The sequence below is a fragment of the Mirounga leonina genome, unplaced genomic scaffold (assembly GCF_011800145.1).
Source record: "Mirounga leonina isolate KUSES-001 unplaced genomic scaffold, KU_Mleo_1.0 Mir_180, whole genome shotgun sequence".
Lineage (NCBI taxonomy): Eukaryota > Metazoa > Chordata > Mammalia > Carnivora > Phocidae > Mirounga > Mirounga leonina.
The window spans coordinates 28,226,460-28,253,024 of record NW_023270469.1 but is presented as its reverse complement, the minus strand read 5'-3'; the positions used below and the strand labels follow the sequence as shown (position 1 = coordinate 28,253,024).

The 26,565-nt window shown below is 53.3% G+C and overlaps 1 protein-coding gene across 1 annotated transcript; it reads left to right on the top strand.

The window, feature by feature from the left end:
- Positions 1-582: 582 nt before the first annotated feature.
- On the top strand, positions 583-25,509 carry MMP2 (matrix metallopeptidase 2). Its single transcript, XM_035025194.1, has 13 exons — positions 583-898; positions 3,351-3,577; positions 4,505-4,653; positions 5,776-5,904; positions 6,140-6,313; positions 8,954-9,127; positions 9,973-10,146; positions 11,890-12,045; positions 13,718-13,853; positions 17,527-17,663; positions 18,728-18,887; positions 23,026-23,135; positions 24,602-25,509. Exons 1-13 carry the CDS (start codon positions 743-745, stop codon positions 24,703-24,705), a joined length of 1,986 nt encoding a protein of 661 aa, XP_034881085.1. The 5' UTR covers positions 583-742; the 3' UTR covers positions 24,706-25,509.
- The last annotated feature ends 1,056 nt before the right edge of the window (positions 25,510-26,565 follow it).

Genomic DNA, 26,565 nt, shown 5'->3' with positions numbered 1-26,565 from the left:
CTGTCCATCTCCCTCCCTGCTCTCTGTCCTCATCGCCAAAGTTCTAAAATCTCGTCCTCTGACAATCAGCGCCGCGGATCATCTGTTTCTGAGTCGGCCTCCCCATCTTGGACCTGCAGGCCGTCCTGCCCTCGCCCCCACCGCAGGCGTCCCTCCGAGAAGCGCGGCTCCCCAACCCCAGGCCGTGGAGCGTCTAGAGGCGTCGCGCGGGCTGCTTCCCCGCAGGGGGCCCTGAGGCTGGGCGCCGGGCCGGGAGGCAGGGGTGGCGAGGTCGCGCACGGGCCGGGCACGCGGAGGCCAGGAGCGGCGGGCGGCGGGGCTCACAGGCGGGGGGAGGAGAGAGGAGAGGGAGGGCGCAGGGCGGGTGGGGGCTGGGGCGGCGCGGGGCGGGCCTGAGCGCGCCCCCCTCCCTGCGCAGCCCGCGCCCTCCCAGCCCAGCGGGCCACATCTGGCGGCTGCCCCCTCCCTTGTTTCCGCTGCACCCAGACTTCCTCCGGCGGTGGCTGGAGGCTGCGCGTCTGGGGCCTGAAACATACAAAGGGGCTGCCAGGACGGGCGGGAACGGACCATGCGCGGGGGCCGGACCATGCGCCGCTGAGCCGGGCCAAGCCCAGGCCACCGAGTCGAGCGGCCCCCTCGGAGCGCAGCGCCGCGCGGCGGAGCAGGCGCCAGCCAGACGGCGACGCGGCCACACGCACCGAGCCAGCGATCCCCCGGGCGACGCGCGGGGCCCGGGAGCGCAATGACCGAGGCGCGAGGGGCCCGGGGCGCGCTCGCCGGCGCGCTGCGGGCGCTCTGCGTCCTGGGCTGCCTGTTGGGCCGCGCCGCCGCCGCGCCGTCGCCCATCATCAAGTTCCCTGGAGATGTCGCCCCCAAAACGGACAAAGAGCTGGCTGTGGTGAGTTGCAGCGCCGGCCTCTGGGAGGCAAGTTCGGAGAAACTTCGGAGGATGGCGGGGGGCGGGGGGGGGTCTTTGGTTAGCTGAGGGAGGGATCTCTTTTGCAAACCGTAGGGCAGCCTTAGTAATGGGAGAAGGCTTTTGATAAACAACCTGGCAACTTTTGGACCCGCAGGGTGGGCGAGAAGCCGGTGGTGGTAGGGCAGGGGATGCTTTGGCAAACAGCTGGAAGGGACCTCTTTTGTAAATAACGGCCGCATTGTCTAGTATCCGGGGGATCTGGCAAGGGGGCCGCTTTGTAAACAACTTTTGGACACATCTGGGGGATTGGCTAACCGGCCCTTGGCAAGCGTCTTCGTGGGCCTTTGGCCAAAGGCCTGAAAGGGGTCTCTTTTGGAAATGGAGGATCTTTTGAACCCCTGTGAGACTTTGGGAAGAGGGTCCTTTGGCACACGTGTGGCTAGGAACTCAGGGCAAAGCAGAGCTTGGCCAAAGTCGAGGAACCTTTGGCATACATCTGGAGAGAGGCCCTGGAGGGGATCTTTTGGCAAGTTGTGGAGGGCAGGAGGGAAGCAGAGAGCGCATCTTTTTCAGCTGGCTCAGTGGACCAGTTGGCCAGGAGGGTCACCTCGGGAAGTTGCACCTCGGAAAGTTTCCTCGAACTTCTCCAGAGGGGTTGGAGAACGGGAGGAGAGAACTGGCTGGCCAGGCGCAGGGAGGGGCAGGCGCACGGGGGCCCTGGCGCGTGGGGCGGGGGCGGACGGAGCCCCGGGCGCTGGGGCGCGGGTCGGAGCGCCGCCAGCCAGCCCTCACTCCTGGCGGGACTGTGGTTCAGAGGTTGTTTTGCCAGCGCGCGCCGCTGGCTGGAGGAGCTCCCCCCTGACCGACTGCAGTGTTACACAAGGGGGCTGGGGGCATCAGAGGGGCACTTCCTCTCACCCTGCGAGCGCCTCGGGGTCGGGGACCCCTCCAGATGCGCTTTCCAGCCTGCAAGACATCTGCTTGCAGACTCCTTCAACCACCCCAGAAATCTCCTATTCTCCTTCACCCTGGTCCCCAACCGGCCCAGGACAGGACTTTTGTACCCTGTGGTCACCCTAGGAACCCCTTCTCAGGATGTGATGCCACCACTCCTTTTCCCTGCATCTAGACCTCTGTCCCTGCTGGGTAAACGGGTAGGGAGACCTTACATTTTTAGGGGGCTATTCATTTCAGGGGTCTGGAGCTGGCCTGCCTAAATGAGGTGGCTGTTGGTCGGGGGTGAGCTTTGGAGTCCTGACAAAGCTTTGTGGGTCCCCACGCCTCCTACAGTGTCGGTGTTGCCCAGAGGCAATGCAGGAGGAGGCTTGAGGAGATGCCTCTGGACTTAGATTGCCTGGCTTCACATCAGGGAGTCATGAGCAACTGGCCTCCTTGGCGAAATGACTTCACTTCTCAATCTCAGCTGCTTCTGCAAACAGCATGATAGTGGGGGCTCGGGGTTAAGGGGGAGGTAATCCTGGACACCTTGAAGGGTACCTGGGGCATGGTAAACACTCAACAAGAGATAACCTTTGTTATTACTCTCATTGTCACTATTATTATATTCTCTATTCCCCTTCTCTAACAACCCCCCAAACAGGGTTAGGGCCCCTGTAATAAGGTCCTCAGGTTCTTTTCACCATTCCAACAAAGCACAAATCACACATCCAATTTTCCACGGACTGTGGTCCATCCGCCTCCCTGCACTGGGATTTGAACCCTGGAGACTAGAAACGTTTGCCATGTTCACCAGTTTCTCCCCAATACTGTCACAGGGCTTGGCACACGGTAGGAGTCAAAAAAATATTTGTTGAACAGATAAATGAGCCGGTTGGTCCCTGAAACTCCATAGAGGCCTGTTTGGTTTAGGCCTCAGTGAGCACAGAGGACAGGTCGATTTTCTTTTTAGAAATGACAGCTCCGGGATTTGAACCCAGGTCTGTCTGCTGCTGGAGTCCAGGCACATAAGCCTTGAATCTCTTTATAAGGAAAGTGAGAAAACCAATCCCGCTGTCATCAGCAGTCGGGTGAATTGAAAGAGTTGGCAGAGGTAAAGAAGAGTGGCAGAGAGTTAATAGTTCCGAGAATGGGCTCTGGAGCCAGATGGCTTGAGTCCAAATCCACCTCAGCCATTTGTGAGCTGTGGGATCGTAGGCAAGTTTCTTAACCTCTCTGGGCTTAATTTCTTTCTCTGTCTGAGGGAGAGAGTAAGAGTAACTGCATTCTAGAATTGCTGTATGGGGCATATAGTAAGCACCCAATGCGTGCCCCAAGCCATGCGTTACAGCTTTTATGTCACTCAGCTAGTGGGCGACAGAGCTGGTTTGGGAACCCAGGATGCTACCCAGGACCGTTGGGCCCCTGACTCCTTGGGTCAGCAGGATGCCATCCTCACATGGCTGCTGGCCTCGGGGTGTTCCATTTCTTCCAGCAATATCTGAACACCTTCTACGGCTGCCCCAAGGAGAGTTGCAACCTGTTTGTGCTGAAGGACACCCTGAAGAAGATGCAGAAGTTCTTCGGGCTGCCCCAGACGGGGGAACTTGACCAGAGCACCATCGAGACCATGCGGAAGCCACGCTGCGGCAACCCAGACGTGGCCAACTACAACTTCTTCCCCCGCAAGCCCAAGTGGGACAAGAACCAGATCACATACAGGTGCCAAGCCAGGGCAGCCGGAGGCAGGGCCCCGGGGCTTTGGGACACTGGGTCTCCTTGGGCCCTGCCTTCTCCCTTCTCCGGGACCCGGGGAGTATCTGGTGAGGGCCTGGCATCTCAAGGAGTTTGCCTACAAAGTTTTCTTAGGAACTGGAGTCAGACCGGAGCTTGAATCTCACATTTCCTAGCCTTGGGGCAGTGGGCTAGTTAGGTTCCAGTGCGTTCAGCCTTGACTTTCCAGTCTACAGAATGGGGCTAAAACATGACCTTCCTCGAAGGTTCATTGGGAACTAAGCTTGGTCACATATATAATGGATCACGATATATGTCAGAGTCCAGCACACAGTGAGAGCGTAAGGAATGCGAGTCACTATTGTTCTTAGATGGGCTCATTGGGGTGGGTGGAGGGATTTGATGATTGGCTGCTAATTGAGTTTTACATTCTATCAGAGGGTTGTTATTATTGGTTGTTAACTGGGCTGAGAGCTCTCCTCTGCATGGCTCATGCTGGATTCCAAGGGTGAGATCTTTGCCCTGTAGCCCTTAATGCCCTCACTATTCATGCCTCGCCGCCCATCAGCCAGAGGTGAGAAAGGAGACTCGAGCCAGGGCATGGAGATGTGGGCTAGTCTAGGACTCCACGGAAGCTCAAGGCATCCTGGGTGGGCTGTTCTCCCAGTAAGCTCTGCTCCACACGCACACACACATACACTTGCCCGTGCATACACACTCATACATGCACACAGAAACCTGTGTGCTCCTTACGTGCTCAGGCAAACTGCACACGTGCACGCACATTCACACACATTCACGCATGGTCACACAGCTGCACACATCTGGGCATGTACATGCATGCTTGTGTGCGTAGGCATACTCCCATTCCTTTGTGCACACAGACACCTTCACATGCATTTCTACCCCCTGCAGGATCATTGGCTACACGCCTGATCTGGACCCCGAGACGGTGGATGATGCCTTTGCTCGTGCCTTCCAAGTCTGGAGTGATGTAACTCCGCTACGGTTTTCTCGTATCCACGATGGAGAGGCTGACATCATGATCAACTTTGGCCGCTGGGGTAGGCAGAAGAGGGGTCAGCAGGGAGCCAGTGCAAAGACAAGGGGGCGGTCTGGCCATTAGAGGGGCCCGGGGTCTTGAGCAGAGCTTAGACAGGAGAGTAGAAGATGAAGACCCTGGGCAGCCACATATATGTGGGGCCAGGTAAGGTGACAGTGGGTATACCCTGGAGGCGGTATAATCCCGAAAGCAGGTGGTCTGTCTGCACCACCCAACACGGTAGCCATTAGATACATAGGTCCATTCACATTTAAAGTAGTTAAAATTAAATTAAACTGAAAATTCAGTTTCTCCATCACACTAGCGACATTTCAGCTGCTCAGGGGCCATGTGGGATTAGTGTCTCTTGAATTGAACGGCACAAAGACTATCCCCATCATCACAGAAAGTTCTTTTGGTGGCGGACACCGAGGAATTCTAGATGTGAGAGTGGGTCAGAAACAGTGGAGCAGTGCAGACTCCAGAGGAAGTGGAGTAGAACCAGGATCAAGGACGCCATGTGGGTTGGTCTTGTGAACACTGGCGGCAGTGTAGACGTGAAGGTGGGTGGTGTGGACATTGTGAGTGGTATTGTGATGTGGGTAAATGGCACGGCAAAGGTGTTGACACTCGGTGGGTGGTATGCACTGGGTGGAAAAGTAGACATGAGGGTTAATGTTGTGGATATCGGCGATGGTATGACTTGAGAGTAAGCGATAGGGCTAAATTGGCAGTGTGGATGTAGGGTAGGTGATACAGACCATAGTATAGACGAAGAACAGTGAGAGAGTGGTGAGGACATGGGGGTGGCACATTAGTCTGTGGGTAGGTATGATGTCACTGGCATTCGTAAGTTTGGTTTTTCCCTGCGTTGGCCATTAGCCATTTACTTGGTCTTTAGACAGTGAAGGTCAGCGGTAGAGATACTGGGGGCCGTATAGACTTGAGGGGGGAGTGTAGACCGTAGGATGGTAACAATCAAGTCAGGAACTCTACTGAAATGCTGTGTTCCCAGGGCTGGATAACCGCACCAGGACAGGGAAGGGGACGGATGTCAGGGCAGCTAAGGGCCCAGGCATGGGGGTGTGGCTGGGTTTCAGGGTCCAGCTGGGACAGCTGGAAGCCGAGACTCTGTGTGTTGCAGAGCATGGAGATGGATACCCTTTCGATGGCAAGGACGGGCTCCTGGCTCATGCCTTTGCCCCGGGCCCTGGCGTTGGGGGAGACTCGCACTTTGACGACGACGAGCTATGGACCCTGGGAGAAGGGCAAGGTAAGAGAGTGAACATCCGGGTCATGGCCGGGTCTCTTCTCTGGTCCTCCACATGCCTCGCTGTCCCTTGGCCACAAGAACCATGGCTTTCCTGGCCACCTCGGCCCCTCTCTCTGCTCTGATGGGACCAGAGAGCCGGCAGCGGGAGGGAGGTCACATAACCCGGCTGAGTCAGAATCCTGGTCTCCAAAGAAGCACCCAGAGAGGCTGATTGTCCACCCTGTGTTGCCCTCAGTGGTCCGCGTGAAGTACGGGAATGCCGACGGGGAGTACTGCAAATTCCCCTTTCTGTTCAGCGGCCGGGAATATACCAGCTGCACGGATACTGGCCGCTCCGACGGCTTCCTCTGGTGCTCCACCACCTACAACTTCGAAAAGGACGGCAAGTACGGCTTCTGCCCCCATGAAGGTGAGCAGCCGCCCAGCCCCAGGCTTTCCTCCTCAGCCTCCACCCCCCCCAGGCGGCCCCCCGCTCTCCCCCGCCCTCCCCACTCCTCCGCAGGCCTGACCCTGCCGTCAGCCAGCATCTCCCCCGCCCATCCTCGCGTGAGCCACGGTCATGGCTGCATCCTTCTCACCCGCACAGTTATTTACATGATACTTTCATTAAATTGGTTGGTTGGTTGGTTGGTTTTGCCATTAGCAATAATATTTGTGAAATCACAAGTTTGATGTGTGAATTATTTTTTTTCTAATGTGCATTAGAATGAACTTAGAACTACTAAAATGCCCGCTGGTTCTTTCTAGAACCACTCTCTACCCCCAGGCCAGGATGGGGGCCTCAAGGACATGAGGAGAGGTGGGGGGATGGATCGGAAGCCCCACAGAAGGATTGGGAGGCAATCTGGCTTGGGGACAACGGCCCTGGGAATGTCAGCCATTGTTCCTAGTTCTGATGCTGATTCTTCCAGTGTGTGTGTGTGTGTGTGTGTGTGTGTGTGAGTGAGTTACACAAGCACACATCTGGGTGTGGGGGCTGATCCATATCTGCCTCTCTGGGTCTTTGTCTTTGCTTTTGTCTGCATCTCTGTGTCTTGGCAAAGGCATTAGGCCTGACTCAGTATTTTTGTATGTGTTTTTGCCAATGCTTAGGACGTAACATTTTCAGATATTTTGAAACCATATAGAGGAAGAAGTTTTTTGAAGGGATAAGGGTACTGACATACACACTCGATCCTTTTTTAATATATCCTTTACAATGAGACACACCTCATAACCAGAAATCATAAAAAGATAACGTGTATATCTTCATACTGGTCACATCGTTAGATTGGATGTTCCTAGAGGTCAAAAGCCCAGAAGACTAGGGGGAAATGGGAGAAAATCCAAAAATTAATTTTGTAAATACTTGTTTCTTCTCCATCCTGTAAAGACTCTTTGATCTATAGATGCCTCTGTCTTTCGGCTGTAATTTTACACATTTGTGAATCTCTCTGACCCAACTGAACACTGAGCACCAGCCATCTTAACAGAAGGAAAGGAACAAAGAGCTAGTTAATCATGCTCCTGTTTACGCTTTTAATACCAAAGCTCGCACAGGACTTCATATTAAGTAAGAGTTCAAGCCATTGACCATTAATAAGTCAGAAACTTTTAAACAAAAGTATTTTATGTATCTTGCTTTTCCCAGCAGGGATTCAAGCAGAGTTAGCCCTGCCATGTGTCAGTCCCTGTGATTAGAACAGAATGCCTTGATCGTAGAAGTGGAAACAGCTGTAATTCATAAGTTTGGTTTTTCCCTGCATTGGCCATTAGCCATTTACTTGGTCTTTAGCCAGATGCAAGTACGTACAACATGCACGTGTTTGGGTCTTGGGATAGATGTCCTGGTTACTCAGCCCCTCCTGATGCTGAGTCAGTGTCCTCTTCTCTTTATCCTTGTTGGGGGCAGGATCTGAAAGGAGATGGGGGCTTCCCGGGTGGTAGACATGCAGCTGTTGAGAGGCCAGAGGCAGAGGCTTGCCTCCGTGGAGGTTACTGCTTTGCCTTTCCTTCTCTGAGGCCGCCAAGGCATCTGGCTTCAGTTTTGGCTCATTGTTTCTGGCACTGTGGGGGAAAGGTCTCTTGGTTGGGGAGAGGGGAGTAGGAGGATATGGGGCCCTGATCCTGTGATCCTTGGCCCTCATTTTGGTCATGGTGGAGTTAATGGGGGCTGATGAGGTCACCTCTGGCGCCTTTGTGCACAGATGGTCCTTGTTACGCATTTGTGGTTTTGCTAGTTGGCAATTCCAGAGACATACCATTTTGTAGTTTTGGGGTGGATGAAGGCATGGGGGGTGGGGGGAGAACCCAAGACACGCAAGCCCTGACTCTGAACCCCACTCTCTCCCAATTCTCCAGTCATAGCCTCTGTCTTGGGGAGGTCAGAGAGGGAGCTCAAGTGTGTGTTAAAAGGTTTCTGAAGACACCGCCTCCCTTCCGTCCTCCTCCTCTTCTCCTCCTCTCTCTCCTGCAGGGACCACAGCGGGCCATCCAAGAAAGCCTCTGGGGTTGAAAGGGAGGTGAAGCTTCCTCTGTGTGTGTGTGTGTGTGTGTGTGAGCATGTGTGGCAAAGACTGTGAGCAAGAAAGAGATGACCAGGAGCAGTTCCAGAACCAGCCTTCTGAGAACTGTTTTCTTATCTCTCCAATGGAAAGACCCTTGTGGTCCTGCCAACCCCAGTCTGCATGGCTTGGGCATGGCCAGGCAGCGTGGACAGTGACCTTGGGGTGTGGGCCGGGCTCTGGAGAACCCCGTGCTGTGTGCCAGATGTTAACCATTTCATTGTTGGGAGGAGGGCATTCGGGTGGATTGAAGGAGGCATCCCTAAGGTCCCAGGGGGAGGGATCGAGCCTGCCAGGGAGGCAGGAATGCTCTCCAGGAGCCCGGAGAAACATCAATTCACCAACCACTAGAGACGGGTTTTGAATATTTTCATGACATCACGACCTCACTGGTGTGACCTGGCTGCCAGCGCTGTGCCCCACGCAAGTGCCCAGCCGATCCTCAGCCAGGCAGGCGGGTGGCCTCTCACACTCGCACCCCTCCCCTCTCTCCTCCGCCCCCCCAGCCCTGTTCACCATGGGTGGCAACGCTGACGGACAGCCCTGCAAGTTCCCGTTCCGATTCCAGGGCACCTCCTACGACAGCTGCACCACCGAGGGCCGCACGGATGGCTACCGCTGGTGCGGCACCACTGAGGACTATGACCGCGACAAGAAGTATGGCTTCTGCCCCGAGACCGGTGGGTGTCACCGCCTCCCCCTGCCTCCCCAGGGCCGGCAGCCTGCCCTGTGAGACAAAACCTCCCAGAGACCCCTCCCCACCCCCCCACCTCCTTTCCCCAGGACTGGGCTGCTGGCCAGAGTGCTGAGCAGCTGGGACAGCATGGGCACCCACATCGGGACAGATGGTGCATGGGCACCAATAGCCCGTTGAGCCAAACTGGGGATGCCTAATGTCTGGCCAGCTCAGGACCCTGTCTGAATGGTCCACGTTCCCTCGGCTTCCCTGGTAATCATTTCCCTCTCTCTCTCTCCGTCTCACCTTGAAGTCTCTCTTCCCTGCCTTTCTTTGCTCTCCTCGCTATCTCTAGCCTGCGGTTTCTGTTTTGCAGTAAGGATTCCCGGCTTCCTTTCTTCCTCCCTCCCTTCCTTGCTTCCTTCTACTTCCTCCAGCAGCTCTTTACCGAGCACCTGCTTTCTGCAGGAGACCTTCCTGCAGCATGAGGACGTTCACGGTCTAAGGAAGTATGTGGGCACCGTTAGCTCTGCCCAGCCCCCTCTACCTCTGGTCCCTCTGGCCCCATCCATGGGAGGCTGAGTAAAGCTCTGGAATCTGTGTGGGTTTGAATCATAGCCCTGACGCTTCTAGCAGTAGCTGCTCAGGCTAGTTTCTTAATTTCTCCGAGCTCCCATTGCCCATCCCTACTGCACAGGGCTGTAGAGACGTGTATAAAGTGCTTGCTCCAGGGCCCAGGGCTGAGCAAGTGCTCAGTGAGCGTGGTTCGTTAACGTCCTCATCGTGTCGTTCCCTAGCGGTGGTCTCAGATGCCTTCCTGCCCCCTGACCCATGTCCCTCGCTCCACAGCCATGTCCACTGTTGGCGGGAACTCGGAAGGGGCCCCCTGTGTCTTCCCCTTCACCTTCTTGGGCAACAAGCATGAGAGCTGTACCAGCGCAGGCCGCAGCGATGGGAAGATGTGGTGCGCGACCACAGCCAACTATGACGATGACCGCAAATGGGGCTTCTGCCCCGACCAAGGTACACGGCTCTGACCATCGGGCAGAAACACCAGACGCCGCCCTGCCCCTGCCCCGGAAACATTCCTGGGCCCTCCCACCCACCTCCGGTATAGACACCACCCCCCAAACATCCCCATGTTGGTAGAGACCCTGTGTTGGCAGAGGTCCTGCCCATCCAAAGCTCCTGACCTTGACCGCCCCTCCAGGTGGGGTTCTTACTACCCTAAACATTCAGTGCTGGGCACAGGGTACCCTCTGTCAGAGAATGATTCCCCTACAAGGCATTCCCGTTCCAATGGAGAGCTGCCTTTAAGGAGCTGGGTGGGCAGGAGAAAGGAGGAAAACGGAAGTAGCCTCATCCTCCAACGCCACCCTCCACGCATCACGAGAGAGCCCCCAGAGCCCTCCTTGCCCCTTCAACACCCTTTGCCAAGTTATGAATGAGGGGGTCTGTGACAGTGCTGAGTGCTGAGGACTGGGCCACCTGAGACGGCTCTCTGCCCTCCAGGGCACACAGGCTGGGGAAGAGAGTGACCAGGAGATAGGCCATGACCTTATCACATGGTCAGTGCAGTGAGCAGGCTGCCGGGGGGCACTATGCCCACTCTAGTCTGCAGGGCCCCGTGGCACTGGGCTCAGAGCTCCCCGAGGGCCCCGATGGCCAGGTAAGAGGATGGTCCAGGGCTGGCCAGAAGTAGATCAGCCTCTTTTTCTGTGACCTTTCTTCTTTTTTACTCACAATGAGGAGGAGTTAGGATCATGCTAATCTACAGAGGCCAGCCAAAAGAGTTTTTCTTAACCCCCGCCAAACACCACGCTAGGACATAGCCTGATATTACCTGCTCTGCCCCAGCGTCTACTTAAAAGTGGGATTCTCCCTCTGCTGGAGTGGCTTGAGACTCCAGAGCTGGTGTGGTATACTGGTGGTGTCTATTGGTTTCCCAAGTGCCGCAAACTGGGTGTCTTAAAACAACAGAAATTTATTCTCGTGCATTTCAGAGGCTACAAGTCTAAAAGTCAAGGCATTGGCAGGACCACATTGCTTCAGAAGTCTGCATTGTTCCAGTGTCTGCCTCTCTTGTTACATGCCCTTCTATGTATTTTCTCTTCTTAGAATGATACAGGTCACATTGGATTAAGGGCCCACCCTACCCCAGTATGACCTCGTTTTAACTTAATTTATCTGCAGAAATGCCATTTCCAAATAAGGTCACATTCACAGGTGCTTGGGGTTAGGAACTCAACTTATCTTTTGGGGAGACGCAATTCATCCTACAACAGGGTATGCAGTGGGGTTTGCCCTCTGGGCTGAGCCTGGGCAACCACTCCGAGGGAGAGTGGTTTTTACTGCTTCCTGGGGAAGAAATGGTGGACCCACTCTCTTACCTCTTTGGAGACCCTGAAGTGCAGGATTTGCCCCTACTCTTTGTAGAGAAACACAAAGAGCCAGAAAACAGGATTTTTAACAAATGGGACTTGAAGTAGAGGATTTGTCGCTGCTCCTGGCTCTCTTTTATAGCTCCCATGAATTCCACCCTGGAAAGGGACAGAGGAACTTTGGCTGACCCTACTTGAAAGCAATGGGCATAGTCTCTCGGTCCCTGATTTCTCAGGAGAAGGGAGAATCAATACGAGCCATCTGCGCGGCTCTTAGCCTCCCCATGGTGCTATCCTCAAAGTCCCCATCACTGGGGCCAGAGCCTTGCTGCTCTCTCACCTCTCTCCCTGTCTCTCTGCCCCCGTCCCCTCCTGCGGCCCTCAGGGTACAGCTTGTTCCTGGTGGCAGCCCATGAGTTTGGCCACGCCATGGGGCTGGAGCACTCTGAAGACCCTGGAGCCTTGATGGCTCCCATTTACACCTACACCAAGAACTTCCGCCTGTCCCACGATGACGTCAAGGGCATTCAAGAGCTCTACGGTAACCTTCAGCATGGGGGGGCATCTGGATGGGGGTCTATCTGGATGGGGGTCTGGGGAGGTCATGCAGTCTGGGATGGAGGCCCAGGGCTTGAGAACCGGCAAGGTCCCATTTCTCCAGGACTGTAGGAGACAAAGGCAGGAGGCAGGAGCGTTGATCTGGTCTGGGGATAACAGAGCAACCCTGCAAGCATTAGTCCCTTTGCTTTGGATGGTCCTTTTCCTTTCCAAATAACACCAGCGTTCATGCCCCTCTCGGCTCCCCAGAGCCACTGCGTGAGGTGGAAGGGGAGAAACTGACTCCCCGTTTTCTAGGTGAGTCAACTGAGGCCTAAGGAAGGTGACCCTTCTGGCCCAGGGTCACGAGGTTTCAGCCACCAAGTTAGGTTTAGAATCCAGGACAATGAGCCAAACACAGGGCAAAATTGCCCAGCATATGGAAAGACCCTGATGATACGGGGAGTGAAAGTGTCTAGTTTTATACCGATTCTTTTCTTTTCTTTTTAGGATTTTATTTATTTCTTGGAGAGAGAGAGAGAGACAGAGATAGCAAGAGAAAGCATGAGCCTGAAGGAAAGGGGGAAGCAGGTTCTCCACTGAGCAGGGAGTCTGATGATGGGACTCGATCCCAGGACCCTGGGATCATGACCTGAGCTGAAGGCAGATGCTTAACCAACTGAGCCACCCAGGCGCCCCTGATTCTTTTCAACCAGAGCTTGAAACTGGTGTTTTATTTATTAATGCTTACAATGAGGCTAGAGTGGGCCCATTTAAAAAAAAGTCACTATGAAATGGTCCTGGACCAAGTCACAGTAGTGGAAATGGTGGTGGGTGATAGGGCTGGGGACACACGGATTTGGGCAAGAACACTAGATCAAGGGAGAGATGCCGGGTTCGAGTATGTTTACCACTCACCAGCAGCAAGAGATGAAGCAGGTCTTTACCTCCCTGGACTCGGTTTCCTCATCTCTAAACTGTGGCTGGTTGCCATGAGGGGGGGCAAAGGGATGAATCCTTGAGAAATTGTCACACACCTGGTGCTGGACACGGAGGTGGCCGCTGATGGCCGTGACTCTCCTGCGGGCTTAAGAACCTGAGCTTTGCGTTTGAATGGTTGGGCGAGTCACTCAACCTCTGTGGGCCTCAGTTTCCTCATCTGTAAAATGGAAGTAATAACAGTGCCTCCTGCCAGGGATGTGGTGAGGAGCGGTTCAGGTGACGTCAGCAAAGAGCATTTGTCAAGTACCAGTGCTTGGGATTCTGGTTTCTCTTTTTTTTTTTTTTTTAAGATTTTATTTATTTATTTGGCAGAGAGAGACACAGCGAGAGAGGGAACACAAGCAGAGGGAGTGGGAGAGGGAGAAGCAGGCTTCCCGCCGAGCAGGGAGCCCGATGCGGGGCTCGATCCCAGGACCCTGGGGTCATGACCTGAGCCGAAGGCAGACGCTTAACCGACTGAGCCACCCAGGCGCCCCTTGATTCTGGTTTCTCTAATATTATTGTCCTCCCCCCAACATCCAAGCGTCATCTCTGAGTCTTCCCGCACTCACTCCAAGACCAGAATACTATTTCTTCTGACCCTTCACAGGTTGGGTGGGCAGCCCCGGGGCTCAGCCTGGTGGGGAGAGCCCCTGGAGCTGGGGAGAGTCTGAGGTCGCGTCCTCCTCCTGCAGGGGCCTCCCCTGATGCTGGCACGGGCACTGGCCCCACCCCCACTCTGGGACCCGTCACTCCTGAGATCTGCAAGCAGGACATTGTCTTTGATGGCATCTCTCAGATCCGTGGGGAAATCTTCTTCTTCAAGGACCGGTGAGTGCGGGAGCTCGCTTCTTGTCCTTGTCCTCTGCCCATTCCCTGTGATTCTTTTTTTTTTTTTTAAAGATTTTATTTATTTATTTGACACAGAAAGAGACAGCGAGAGAGGGAACACAAGCAGGGGGAGTGGGAGAGGGAGAAGCAGGCTTCCCGCTGAGCAGGGAGCCTGATGCGGGGCTCGATCCCAGGACCCTGGGATCATGACCTGAGCTGAAGGCAGTCGCTTAACCGACTGAGCCACCCAGGCGCCCTCCCTGTGATTCTTGTGCCCCCAGTCCTTGGTCAGAGAGCCCGCTGGGGGCTTCACAGAATGGCCTGTAGGGACAGTTTGTCCTGTGTATCAGACGGCCTCCAGATGTCAGTGTCTTACTGTAACGGGCGTCTCTTTTGCTCTCTCCTAGTCTGTGGGTCTGCTAGGTGTCTGGGCTGCAAGCTGTGGTTTTGGTTCGGGTATGTTCTGCATGTCACTCCTTCTCCTGGGGTTAGCAGCTGCTCATGGCAGATGACAAGCACAAGAGGCCAAATCAAGCCACACGAGCACATTTAAAGCCTCCACTCACATCATGTCTGAGAATATTCCATTGACGGAAGCCAATCACATGGCCAGGCCCAACACCTACTCTAGAGGGTGGTGCTGTGAGGTCACATGGCAAACACACATGGGTGTATGATTCTAAAATAAGGGTGGAGAGAAGAATTGGAAACAATAATCCAGGCTGCCACAGGCTTTCTCCTGGAATGGCCTTGACCCCAGATAGCCAAATCGTTCTTTGTAGGAGGAGCAGGTAACCACAGGGGAGAGGTGGTATTCTTCATGCTAGAGATAAAGGCCCCTACTCAATCAACCAAGAGTCGAGACTCCCCCAGCTGCCCTAGCCCGCCCAGAGAATGGCACACAGTATTTAGGACCGCCGTAAAGGATCTGTCCATCATCCATCTGTACATACGTACATACATACATACACCTATCCATCACTCATCTGTTTGTCCATCATCTATCCATCCATCATCATTTATCTATTATCCATTAGTCTGTCATCATCCATCCATCCATCCATCATCCATCCATCCATCCATCCATCCATCCATCCATCCATCCATAAGGTGTGGTAGTTGACGGAATGGGCTCTGGAGCCAGATTGCCTGGGTTGGAATCCTGGACCTGCTGTTTACTGGTTGTATGATTATAGGCAAATTAATTATGTGTCTCTTTTGAACCTCAGTTTCCTCATCTATAAAATGGAACTAGTATTCTAACCTATTTCGTGGGGCTGTTGTAGGGATTTGATGCTGTAAGATTAGATGCTTAGAATAATTCCTGACACAGGGTAAGTGTATTCAGTCGTACTAGCTAGTATTGTCAACAATTATTTGGCATCTACGGTGCCAGCTACTTTGCTTTAGGAGCTGGGGGTGGGAGATGGTGTGCTGGGAGCAGAGGGGCCGCCTAATGCCTAGAGTAGCATTTCAAAGAGAGGTCCGTGGGCCTCCTACACCAGAGCCCCCTAGGGTGTGAATGTTAGGGGTGTGGGTTCTGCGCCCACCCCCAGGCCCTCTTGACAGAAATCTCTGGGAGTGGGCTCTAGGCATCCACATTTTCGCAAATTCCCCTGTGAGTCTTACGCACATTGAAGTGGGAACAGCAGTCAAGTCTGGGAAACAGAGGCAGGGAGAGCTAAAAGCAGTCCATAGCCGAATGAGAGGAATGGAATTGCAGAAGCATTTGGAAAGTGCTTGCCTGGACACCCGCAAGTGTCCAGGGCCTTTAAAGGAGAAGCAGACCCAGGGGGGAGTGATGAGCTGACAGGTTGGGAGGGTGTTTGGGTCAGGGGGTCCTGCAGGAGCGGAGCCACAGAGATATGAGAGTTCCTGGCTTGGGGGAGGGACGGAGGGAGCCTGATGGGGCTGGAAGATGTTCCGTGAACTTTCATGAAGCACCTCCTCTGGTCCAAGCACTGGGCTAGGTGCTGGGGGGCAGATGCCCTGCTTTTTTGCAGAGTCTTCTGGCCAACAGGGAGATGGCCAGAATGCAGAGAGAGAGAGGAGACTCAAAATGCAGTGAGAAGTCAGGTACCGTCGAGCCCTACTGTCCGCACTGTCCTTAGCCTGGAGCACTTCCCACTCAGGAGGCCCTGACCACATTGGGAGCTGAGACATGTGGACCTAGGAAAGGGTGCAGAGCCCAGGCCTGGGTTTGGAGGCCTCCCTGGCCTGACACAGCGTAATTTCAAAAGAAAGTTGATGAGTGTTTGATGGGTTCGTTGAATTAACCAGCAAATAAGCACTGACCATGTGCAAAAATGGGTGGTAGGCACTGGGGGGATGAGAAGGGTATTACCACAAGATAATTAAACTCAAACCTTGGAGTCAGATGTGGGTTTGAATCCTGGCAATACCATAATCTCTCTGAGTTTCATTTGCCAAATAAGGATGGTGATACCTTCCTGCAGCTGGATGTTTTGGCTGCAAGTAACAGGGATCCCCAGCTCAAACCAACTTACACAGCGGAGAGAAACTGCTCTCACGTGGTATAAAGTCCAGAGGTGGGGTTGTCTCCAGGGGCAGAAAGAGGTTCAGTGACTCAGTGATGTCTCTGTCCACTGCCATCCTCTGCATTGTTTTCCCCTCAAGCCTGGGTCCCTCATGGTCACACAGTGACTGCCAGGGGCCATAGGGGCTGCAGGCTTCCTTGGCCACATCCAGCAGGAGAGAGTGAGAGGTTCCCCAACTGTGAATTACAAGTCTGTTCAATCTCCTTGGGCCCACATAAATCATACAGTAACTGCTGAATCAATGCCAATTGCCAAGAAATGCTAAGCTTTGATAGGCTTAGACCAGTGGTTCTCAAACGTTGGCATGCATTAGGATCATCTGGAAGCCTTGTTAAAACAGATTGCTGGGCTCCAAGCCCAGAGAGTCTGGTGCATAGGTCTCGAGTGGGACCCAGCAAAGTTGTGCTTACCAGTTCCCAGACGATGCTCATGCTGCTGGTCAGGGGATCAAACTTGGAGACCAGTGGCTTAAGCTCAGCAGAATGGGGATGGGGTCCAATGGTGGGCAAGCCTGGATCATAAATACAGGAGTTGTGTGAAGAAGGATGATAGGGAAATAAATGTATCATAGATGCTGGTAGACCACCAAGAGTGCATATTATCTTGTTGTATTGTGAAGGTTGCATTTTACACGACACACAAAGTGCTTGGCACTTAGTAGGCACTCCAAAATAATAATAGCTCTCACCCTTGCCAAAGTGCACGCGTCCATTCCATTTCAATTCAGGAAATACTTTGAGTACTATCGGCCCCTGCCTCAGTGGACTTCTGATTTAATAAGAGACGTTTTAAAAAACAATCAAACTACTATTCCAAGGCACTCAGTGTTAAAAGACTCAGAGGAGAAATAATATGGTATGGACAGAGGGAATTAGGGAAGGCTTCCTGGAGGAGGGAGTAAGACAGGAGCAAAAATGTGGCTTCTCAGCCCTGGCATTTTGCAGAGGGGGCTCTGCCCATTCTCCAGTCCTTCTCCAGTGTGCCTTTGACCTTGCCTCCCCCTCTGAGGGCATCATCGCTGGGAAGTTTTTGAGTGGGCGTGGGGAGGCATACGTGGGAACAGCTGCAGAGTGACCGAAGATGTGGTTTCCTGTGTCCCCTGCCTCCCACCCCAGGTTCATTTGGCGGACAGTGACACCACGGGACAAGCCCATGGGGCCCCTGCTGGTAGCCACATTCTGGCCTGAGCTCCCGGAAAAGATCGATGCTGTGTACGAGGCCCCGCAGGAGGAGAAGGCTGTGTTCTTTGCAGGTGTGTGGGAAGGGTTCTGCCTTACCCTCGGCTCCCCGGGGCTCTGCACCATGGTTCCTGTGTGCCTGCGGGTGCTCCCTCTCCTTCCTGGATCTGTTCTTTCAACCATCAGTTCCAAAAGCGTGGGCTTCATCTGGGAAATTGGCTCAGACACCCAACATCAAACAGCAGTAGGCCAGAGTGAACGTTCCATTACCTTTTAATTTTCAATCCTTCTAATTCCTCTTCTAGAAAGAAAATCACAGTTTAGTGCCGGTATGTCCGGCACTAAAAAGTGTCTCTTAACACTTTTCTAATGCTAGAGCCTTTGGCAGACAACAATTTTAGCCAGAACTTTTTAAAAGGGGATGACATTTTTAACATCTCAAATAAATTTATTTCCAAAAAAAGAAATAATTTATTTCTATGGAGTTCAAGATGAATTCCTTAGAAGCAAAATATGAAGTAAGTAATAGCACAGAAAGTCTCTGTAAGTGGTAAAAATGATCAAGGTAGGGTCACGTGGCCAACATTTGCGAAACCCTGTGCATCCAGCATTGATCTGAACCTACAGTGTGCCAGGGATCCAGGCCCTGCCCTCCCGGAGCTCACAAGCTAGGAGGCTATGGCAGGAGAGGGAGGACGGACAGGAGCCTGCCCTGGTCTGAGGTGTGGGCACAGGGACGGTTTCCTGGGGCAGCCAAGGCCTTGGCCGCATAACAGGTACATGTTCTACCAGCCGGCTCTCCACATCCTCCATCCCAGAGCGGTCCTGGGCTGTGGCGCCAGTTAAGAGGTCTTCGTGGCAGGCGTTGCCCTTAGCATCCGTGGCTTGGTGAGTGAGCAAGGGCTGGAGGCACCCCACCGCCCCCACTCATCTCCTCGGCCAGGCAGCTTCTGTAAGCAGTTGGTAAAACCGTATACCCGAGTCCTGATTCTGGGCACCGAACTGGAAGTGAGCGGGACCCCATGTCCCTGTTGAGAATGGCCACAGTGGGGTCCCCGATAGACAGATGACGGGAGGAACAGACCAGGCTGAGGGATTTCAGCACCAGCCGCCAACACACCCTTTGCTTCTGCCCCAGGGAATGAATATTGGGTCTATTCAGCCAGCACCCTGGAGCGAGGGTACCCCAAGCCGCTGACCAGCCTGGGGCTGCCCCCTGATGTTCAGCGCGTGGATGCTGCCTTTAATTGGAGCAAGAACAAGAAGACCTACATCTTTGCTGGAGACAAGTTCTGGAGGTAAGGAAGGGGTTAGCGGTGAGGGCGTGGTGGTGGAGGGGCGGGGGCAGTAGAAAGGAGAACAGCATAGCCAGCCATGTGGACATGGAGAAGAAGCTCTGTGGTTTCCTGTTTCCTGGGTCGGGGTCGGCGATGTGGGGCCACAGATGCCCCCTCTCTGACCTCTAACCTGCCAGGGCTGCAGGGCCTCTGAGAGGTCCCCAAGTGATGAACATCCTTGTGCACGTTGCTGGTACGGGGCTGGTCAGAACCTCCTTTCCTTTTCCAAAGCCTCCCATCTGGGGGTGACTCGCTGCAAAAGGGGGTAATAAAAATAAAACTAACAGCTTCTACTACTGATGCTATATGCCAGACACTATTTCAAGGGCTTTATGAGATCAGTATTGTTACTGTTGTTCCCATTTTGCAGATGAGGGAACTGGGGTTCAGAGAGGTTAAATGTCTAGCTTAAAGTCACACAGCCATGTCGTGGCAGGTTGGGATTTGAACCTTGGAATTCTGGCTCCCAGACAACATGCTATTTATTCTTCGCTGTTCTGTACTGTACGGGAGATAGTGGGGTCTTCAGAAATTGGGTGGTGAAGGCAGGGGGAACAGAGGACAAAATATGATGAAGACAGAGATGGGTGTACCAGCTGCCCGCCAGAGCATCCAAATCGGGCCTCCCGGGAAGCAGCAGGCACCCTCATGCGTGTCTGCCACGGGCCCAGTGTCTGTGGGCCCAGACTCGAAGGGGGCCAGTTTGGAAGCAGGTAGCTTCTAGCTCTAGGTCATCAAAAGGGACGGGTTCAATTCCAAGAGGCCACAGTCAGGGCTACAGGTCAGGGAACCCAATATCCAAGAACAGTCAGGGGAAGACTGCCCAGACTTCTGGAGTTTGATTATAACTCTTCGCATTTCCCAGACAAGGAAACTGAGCCCAAAGAAATTAAATAACTTGGTGTATGTTACTTAAATGCAAGTGTGTTGACCACAGAGCCAGGATGATAACCGCATCTCCTGTCCCCTAACCCCACACCCCTCCCCGGTACCCTCAGGGTCATTCGGTCGGTGGGAAGGGATGGGGGGCGCAGGGGCTGATCCCTGCCTTCCTCCTGGGGCTGCTACTGCATCTGGGCCCTTTGTCTGCCATCCCTGGAGCAGTCCAGCTTCCCTCCCAGGCCTCTCTCTTCTGCCCCTTCCCTTCTCCCCATCACCCTGCCCCCAGCTGCCCTGCATTCAGAAGCTGCTTGCCTGTGTCAGGGAGGAATTCCAGACATATTGTTAAGACACTTAGCAGCTCAAGCTGATGGATATCTCAAGCCTCAAGAAGGAACACAGCCAGGAAATCTCGGAGTGGGCTCTCCGCCCACAGGCTCCGGAACACTCCTTAGCACCAGCACGTCCTACAAATGGCATCTCAGTTTGGTAGGCGCCCTGAATCTCCAAATCTTAGAATGTGGACAGTGAGAGGCACAGACACACGGAAATGTGAATCTCAGAATCAAATCATAAAGACTAGTGTCTACGACTCATGGTATTGGAAGGACTTCTATAATCTCCCTCCAGCGTCCCCTGTGGATGTGAACACATCGGACAGATGTAGCCACGTGTGAACACGAGTGTGTGTATGCTCGCAGGGCTTGGGCCGTGGCGGTGCCTTGCTGGGTTTCGGGCAGAGTTACCTGCTTCCCAGTCCCTTTCTGCAACAAGCCCACCTTCCAAAGCTGGGATCCAGGAAGCCCTGCTGTAGGTCAGTGACACTTAAATAAAAGCAGCAGAGCCGAAGGCCTTATCTGAAGCTCAAGAAAGACAGATGGGCCTCCCAAAAGAGGCGGTTGATGAACTCGAGACACTGTTACTGGAGCTGAGTCTGCAGAGGCCCCTGGAGGAGAAGGACAGAGAACCGCTGATGACAGAGGACAAGCATCTGCCTCCAGCCTGGCTTCCCCTAGTTTATGCCAGGGAATACTCAGCCCCTGCTTCTGGAAGCTTCCACGAAGCCCATAAATGTATATTCAATATCTCCTAAGTGCTAGGCACTTACCTGGGTGCTTCTGGAAGGCAGTGGTCAAGAAATAGTCACACTTTTCCTTGTGGAGCTAATGATAGAATGAGGGAAATAGACATATGTGCATTTCACTTTTGTTTCTTATTTAAGGTAGATGGTATTATTAGACCCATTTTCTAGGTGAAGAAACTGAAGCTGAAGTGTCTCAAGGATACACACCCGTGGAAAAGCTGGGATGCAAGTGTCTGTGGTTTTTGGTTTTTTTTTTTTTTTTTTAGATTTTATTTATTCATTTGACAGAGAGACACAGCGAGACAGGGACACAAGCAGGGGGAGTGGGAGAGGGAGAAACAGGTTTCCCACTGAGCAGAGAGCCCGATGCGGGGCTCCATCCCAGGACCCTGAGATCGTGACCTGAGCCGAAGGCAGACCCTTAACAGACTGAGCCCCCCAGGTGTCCCGAAAGAAACCTTTTAAAAGACAGCCAGCAGGAAGCACTATAGGAGTCTGGGGACAGAGGGCTAAATGAAGAGCTTCAGGCCCCTGCAGAGCTAGCACCTTCTGTTGCCATGATGACATGTTCTTCCTCAAGGAAAAGAACTTGGAACCAAATCAGTTCACTTCTCTGAGCCTTGGTGTCCGCATCTATAAAATGGGATTGCTTCCTGCCCTGCCTGCCCTCTGTGGGCAGACTGGACACAAGCAGAGGACACATAGCTCTGAGCGGGGGCGTCAGGGGAGGCAATGTGGATGGAATGCTGGGACTTGGAACTGCAAACTTGGCTTTGGGACGCCAGCTCACGAGGAAGCATGTTAGGTTTTGCAAGCAGTCTTACAACGCAGCTGGGATCAAGGAAGGCTTTTCTGGCAGTTTTCAGGGTGACGGGGAGAGGGGGAAGTGAAGCTCCCTGTAGAAGGGAACTTACAGGGGAAGCTGTTGGGGGTGGTCTCGGGTCGGGGTGGTCGGGCTGGCCGTCGGCATGCGGATCCACTCTGAGGCACAGCCGAGGAAAGCCTGGCCATCACCAGAACAGCATTCAAACACGGGTCTGTCTAGAAGATGAGCTCCACAAGGGCAGGACTTTATTTTGATTAATGCAATATCCACAGGCAGACCGAGGGGGAGCTCATTAAATATTTAGGGAATAAATAGGTTGAGTGTAAGTGGAGAAGCAAAGGAATCAAAGTGACCCCAGCATTTCAAAACTTCTCCCCGAAATGAAAAAGTTGGTGGTATTGCTAGCCCAGAAGAAGAAGATGCCAGCTAATACTCAAGGTATTTAGCTGGATAAAAGGCCCAGCCCCGCATAACTACTCACGCTGGTAGCTGCAGCGGGGACTGGGGTGGCGGGAGGCCCGCCCCGTGACTAACAGGGCTTGGGTTCCCGTACCACCTTGCATTGTAACCTGGCTGTCCCAGATGAGATCATCTTCCGGGATGTGGATTGTCACCTCCACCTGAAGGATAAAGCAGCAGCAGTTTGTCCAAGCCTCTCAGTGAAAGAACTCTGAGGCTGGATCCTGTCCTTGGGCTCCTAGTCCAGTGCTCCTCATATCGCAGCAGAGATCAGAGTTTGTAAAGGGACTAACGTTTCCCAAATACCTACAAAGTACCAGATACAGAGACAGGCACTTTGCATATGTTCTTTCATTTCCTTTATATGTCAATTAAAAACATTAAATACAGCCCCATTTTACAGTTGGTAAAGTGGAGGTTCAGAGAGCAGCTTGCAGCCCTGGAGCCAGACAGGCTGGGGTTGGATTACCACTTGGAAGCTGGGTGCCCTTTCAAAGCCTCTGGTCTGTAAAATGGGTATTACGGTAGTAACCATGTCCTGGGACTGTCACAAGGATTGACTGAGAAAGTATATGGAAAGCGGTTAACATACTGCTTTACACGTTAGCAATAATCACAAGATTGCTTTTACAGGACTGGTGAAGGTCACATAATTAATGAGTAGTGGGGTTGGCATCCAGACCCCAGTCTGACTCCCTGGCCTTCCACTCCAGCCGGCTGACTCCCCGGAGAGCTAGGTCTGGTTTCCCAGGCTCAGCTAGGAACCGGCAGCTGGGCCCTCCCAGCCAGGTTTGGAAGAGGGCTGGTCTTTAGGGACGTCCCACTGGTTCCTCACATCCGTTTGCTTGCAGATACAATGAAGTCAAGAAGAAGATGGATCCTGGCTTCCCCAAGCTCATCGCCGATGCCTGGAATGCCATCCCCGATAACCTGGACGCCGTAGTGGACCTGCAGGGTGGTGGTGAGCTGCCCAGGCCCCTGTCCGCTTTCTAGGACATGCCTCCCCACCCCCAGCCAGGGCCCAGCTCCTCCGAAGCACACACTCCCTCATTGTGCAGGGAGGCAGGCGGCGCTCGGGGGGGAAAACAAACCAGCCCCTTCAACCCAGTGCTGGGAAGGCATCCAGACCCCTGACCTCCGCTCACTTAGCCGGCTCCAGGCAGTAAGACCCAGAAAGGCCCCTCACAGCTGCAGGGCCTGGGGCCAGGGAAGGGGAGGGCAGGAGGCCTGCTGGAACAAGAAACATGGGCTCTGTGCCCCGGATTCATTCTGGGGTTTGGTCCAGGCCCTTTCAGGTTCCACAGGAGGCCTGTGACTGCCTCCCATTAGCAGAAGGATGGCTCCAAATGAGACAGGACAGACTTTGTCATGCCCTGTTGCTGATGTGGCAAAGATCTCCCACTCACTTCCATTCGCCCCTGATCCCTCGCTGAATAAAATACAACCAGTATAGGCAAGGGATAGCATTTGGAGTTTGCAAAACATGTTCCTGAAGTTTCTGTGAGGTCTGCAGGGACCTGGAAAGGAGTCCAGTTTGGCTTTTTTTAGAAGAGGTTGCAATTAAGTTCCAGAAAGATTTCTTTTGAGCCCCTATCCTGTGCAAATCACATGGCCCTAACCTCCCATCATGAAAGGTCTCACATGTCCAAGAAAGAGCTGTGCATAATCTAGGGGGGCTAGGTTAAGGATTATCTTCAAGAATAAGCATCTAGGGAGCACCTGCTATGTGCTGGAATTTTCAAGGAAGTAAATGAGGTCATGTATGTCAGGAGTCACACAGTTTAAGGCCCATAGGGGCCAGGCCAATAGCGCAGATGAGTGTGGCAGGCAAGGCAGACAGGAGGGAGGGGTGAGGTCTGTGGTGAACCAGAATGCACACGGCTTATTTATAATCATCTGCTTCTCATGGTTGCTACAAGAATGGGGGCCCTGAGCCGTTAGATATCCTGGCTGTTTTAAAAGTGAGAAATGTATATTTTCGTGTGAAATTTCCAGATGTTTATATGCTAGCAACTTACTCAGAATTCAGAACAAAACAAAACAAAACACTTGTGTGAGCCAAATCAAAGCCATCTGTAGGTCTGACAGGGCCAGAAGCCTGTTTTGCCACCTCTGGTCTGTGGGAAATGCTTCGTTTGTGCCCATGCTCAGTGGAGTGCTGTTATTTATATTAATAATAGCACATGTTATCTGATTTAATCCTCGCCACAAGCTCTAAGAGGTCGGTATCTTTATCCCCATCTCCAAGATGAAGAAACAGGGACGCAGAGAGCTTACTTCCCTAGCCATTCTCCTCCCTCTGGTCTCCAAGGAGTCTTCTCTGGTTGAAAAGCTTGTTCCGTATGGCAGTTGACTCTCAAAGCTCCCGGAACCTTCCATGTCTGTGGGTGGGGTGATGATGACAGGCTCCCCCTTTTCTCATCCCAGGTCACAGCTACTTCTTCAAGGGCGCGTATTACCTGAAGTTGGAGAACCAAAGTCTGAAGAGTGTGAAATTCGGAAGCATCAAATCCGACTGGCTGGGCTGCTGAGCAGGCTCTGGCTCCCCCAGGCCCTGCCCCTCCATCGTCTTCTGCCTACCAAGCCCTGAGTGCCAGGGAAAGACCTGGATGGGCCTGGCAGCCTTCAGCTCTGTAGTTAATCGGCGTGCTCACCCCTCCCTGGTAATTTAAGGTTCTGGAGAGTGTCTCTGCCCTGTGCCCAAGGAACGGTGCTGATTGTACCCCTCCCAGCTGCCCTCAGCTCCCCACTCCGTATCCCACCAGCCCTCCAGAGCCACCCCCAAAGAGATGCTTTGATATTCTCAATGCAGCCCCGCCTTGGGCTGCCCTGGTGCTCCCACACTTCAGGCTCTCCCCCCGCCACGGCTTTCTGTGGCTTACAGTACCCTCAGAGCCAACAGACAGAGACTGTCTCAAGAGGGCACTGGTGGCCCGACAGCCCGGCCTGGCATGGGGCAGCGGGATAGGGGCATGGTCCCCTGGCCACCCCCCACACCGGGCTTCTCACTGCTTCCTGCCTTAGGACGTCTCGTACCTTAGCGGTTCGCTTTGTGTGCACTTTGTTCTTTTCTTTCGATTTTTATTTTTCCACTTTGACATCGAATTTCTTGACAGAAGGACTCAGGTTATCTGAAGTCACTCCACCATGCATCTCAGCCCACATCGGGATGGTTCTCTTGTTCACTCTATTTAGTACGCCCCTACCCCATCACTTCCTCCACTGGCTGGAGGAGAACCAAGCCATGGCTCCCCGCTCAGCCCTGCCCCCCTGCCCTTCAACAGTTCCCCATGGGAAATGTCAACGAGTATGAATAAAGACACTAATTGAGTGCAGTGCTTGTGGGCTGGTTTTTGCAGAGCCTAGAGAGGCGGAGGAAAACAACTTAAAAAGTTTAAATCTCTGCTCCCTCCGGGGGCTCAGGTGACATTTGCCACAAAGGTCAGAGCTGCCAAAATAAATAGCAAGAGACCCTCCAAGTGGGGGAGCTGAAGTCCCTCTGTCCCGTGGAAAGAGCCTTGAAATAGCGGTTCTGTCACTTTGCGGGCAGGGTCTCATTCAAGGCTCCCTTCCTTTTTGAGTCTCTGTTTCTTCACTGAAAACAACGCCAATTCTTTTTTTTTTTTTTTTAAGATTTTATTTATTTATTTGACAGAGAGAGAGATAGAGCAGGAACACAAGCAGGGGGATGGGAGAGGGAGAAGCAGGCTTCCTGCTGAGCAGGGAGCCTGATGCGGGGCTCGATCCCAGGACCCTAGGATCATGACCTGAGCCGAAGGCAGACGCTTAACCGACTGAGCCACCCAGGCGCCCTAACAACGCCAATTCTAATACTACTACTAAACTGTACAACAGTAACACATCCCCTCCTTTAATAGAGCGCTTAGTAGGTGCTAGGCGCTTGACAACCATCACTTGGTTTAACCTTTACAACAACCTGAAGAGGGGGAAGCTTTGATCCCCTTCTATATAGAAATCCTGGAGCTGCTGGATAACAAATTTAAGGCCTGGGATTATTTCAGGGGTCCCTTCTGGCTCTGATAAGACATTTCTTCAGGCCTCTCATGGTGGGGCTGGTGGGGAAGGGGACGAGGAGTAGACCGGACTGTCTGGAGGGGACCTTAGTGATCCGGGAGTCATCTTTTCTCCCCCCTATGGCCTGCCCAATGGCTCAGGTCCTCGAGGGTCCTAAAGAAATAGACTTCGGGGCAAGTTTCTGGCTAAAGAGCCACACGGGACTGCCAGTCCCTACTTGAAGACCCCCGAGGCTTATATCATCCCTGTGATACACTATTATTAACCCGCTCTATTACACTGAGAACATTCAGCTGCTCCACGACATAACACCTGAAAGATGCCATTTCTTGACTGCTTTTTTTATGAACACTGCA

Bases quoted from the DNA above. Each gene is read 5' to 3' on its own strand.
- MMP2 (XM_035025194.1), top strand. From the start codon at position 743: ATGACCGAGGCGCGAGGGGCCCGGGGCGCGCTCGCCGGCGCGCTGCGG. The intron at 13,854-17,526 runs GTGAGTGCGGGA...CTCCCACCCCAG, and splicing joins ATCTTCTTCTTCAAGGACCG to GTTCATTTGGCGGACAGTGA. The intron at 18,888-23,025 runs GTAAGGAAGGGG...GTTTGCTTGCAG, and splicing joins GCTGGAGACAAGTTCTGGAG to ATACAATGAAGTCAAGAAGA.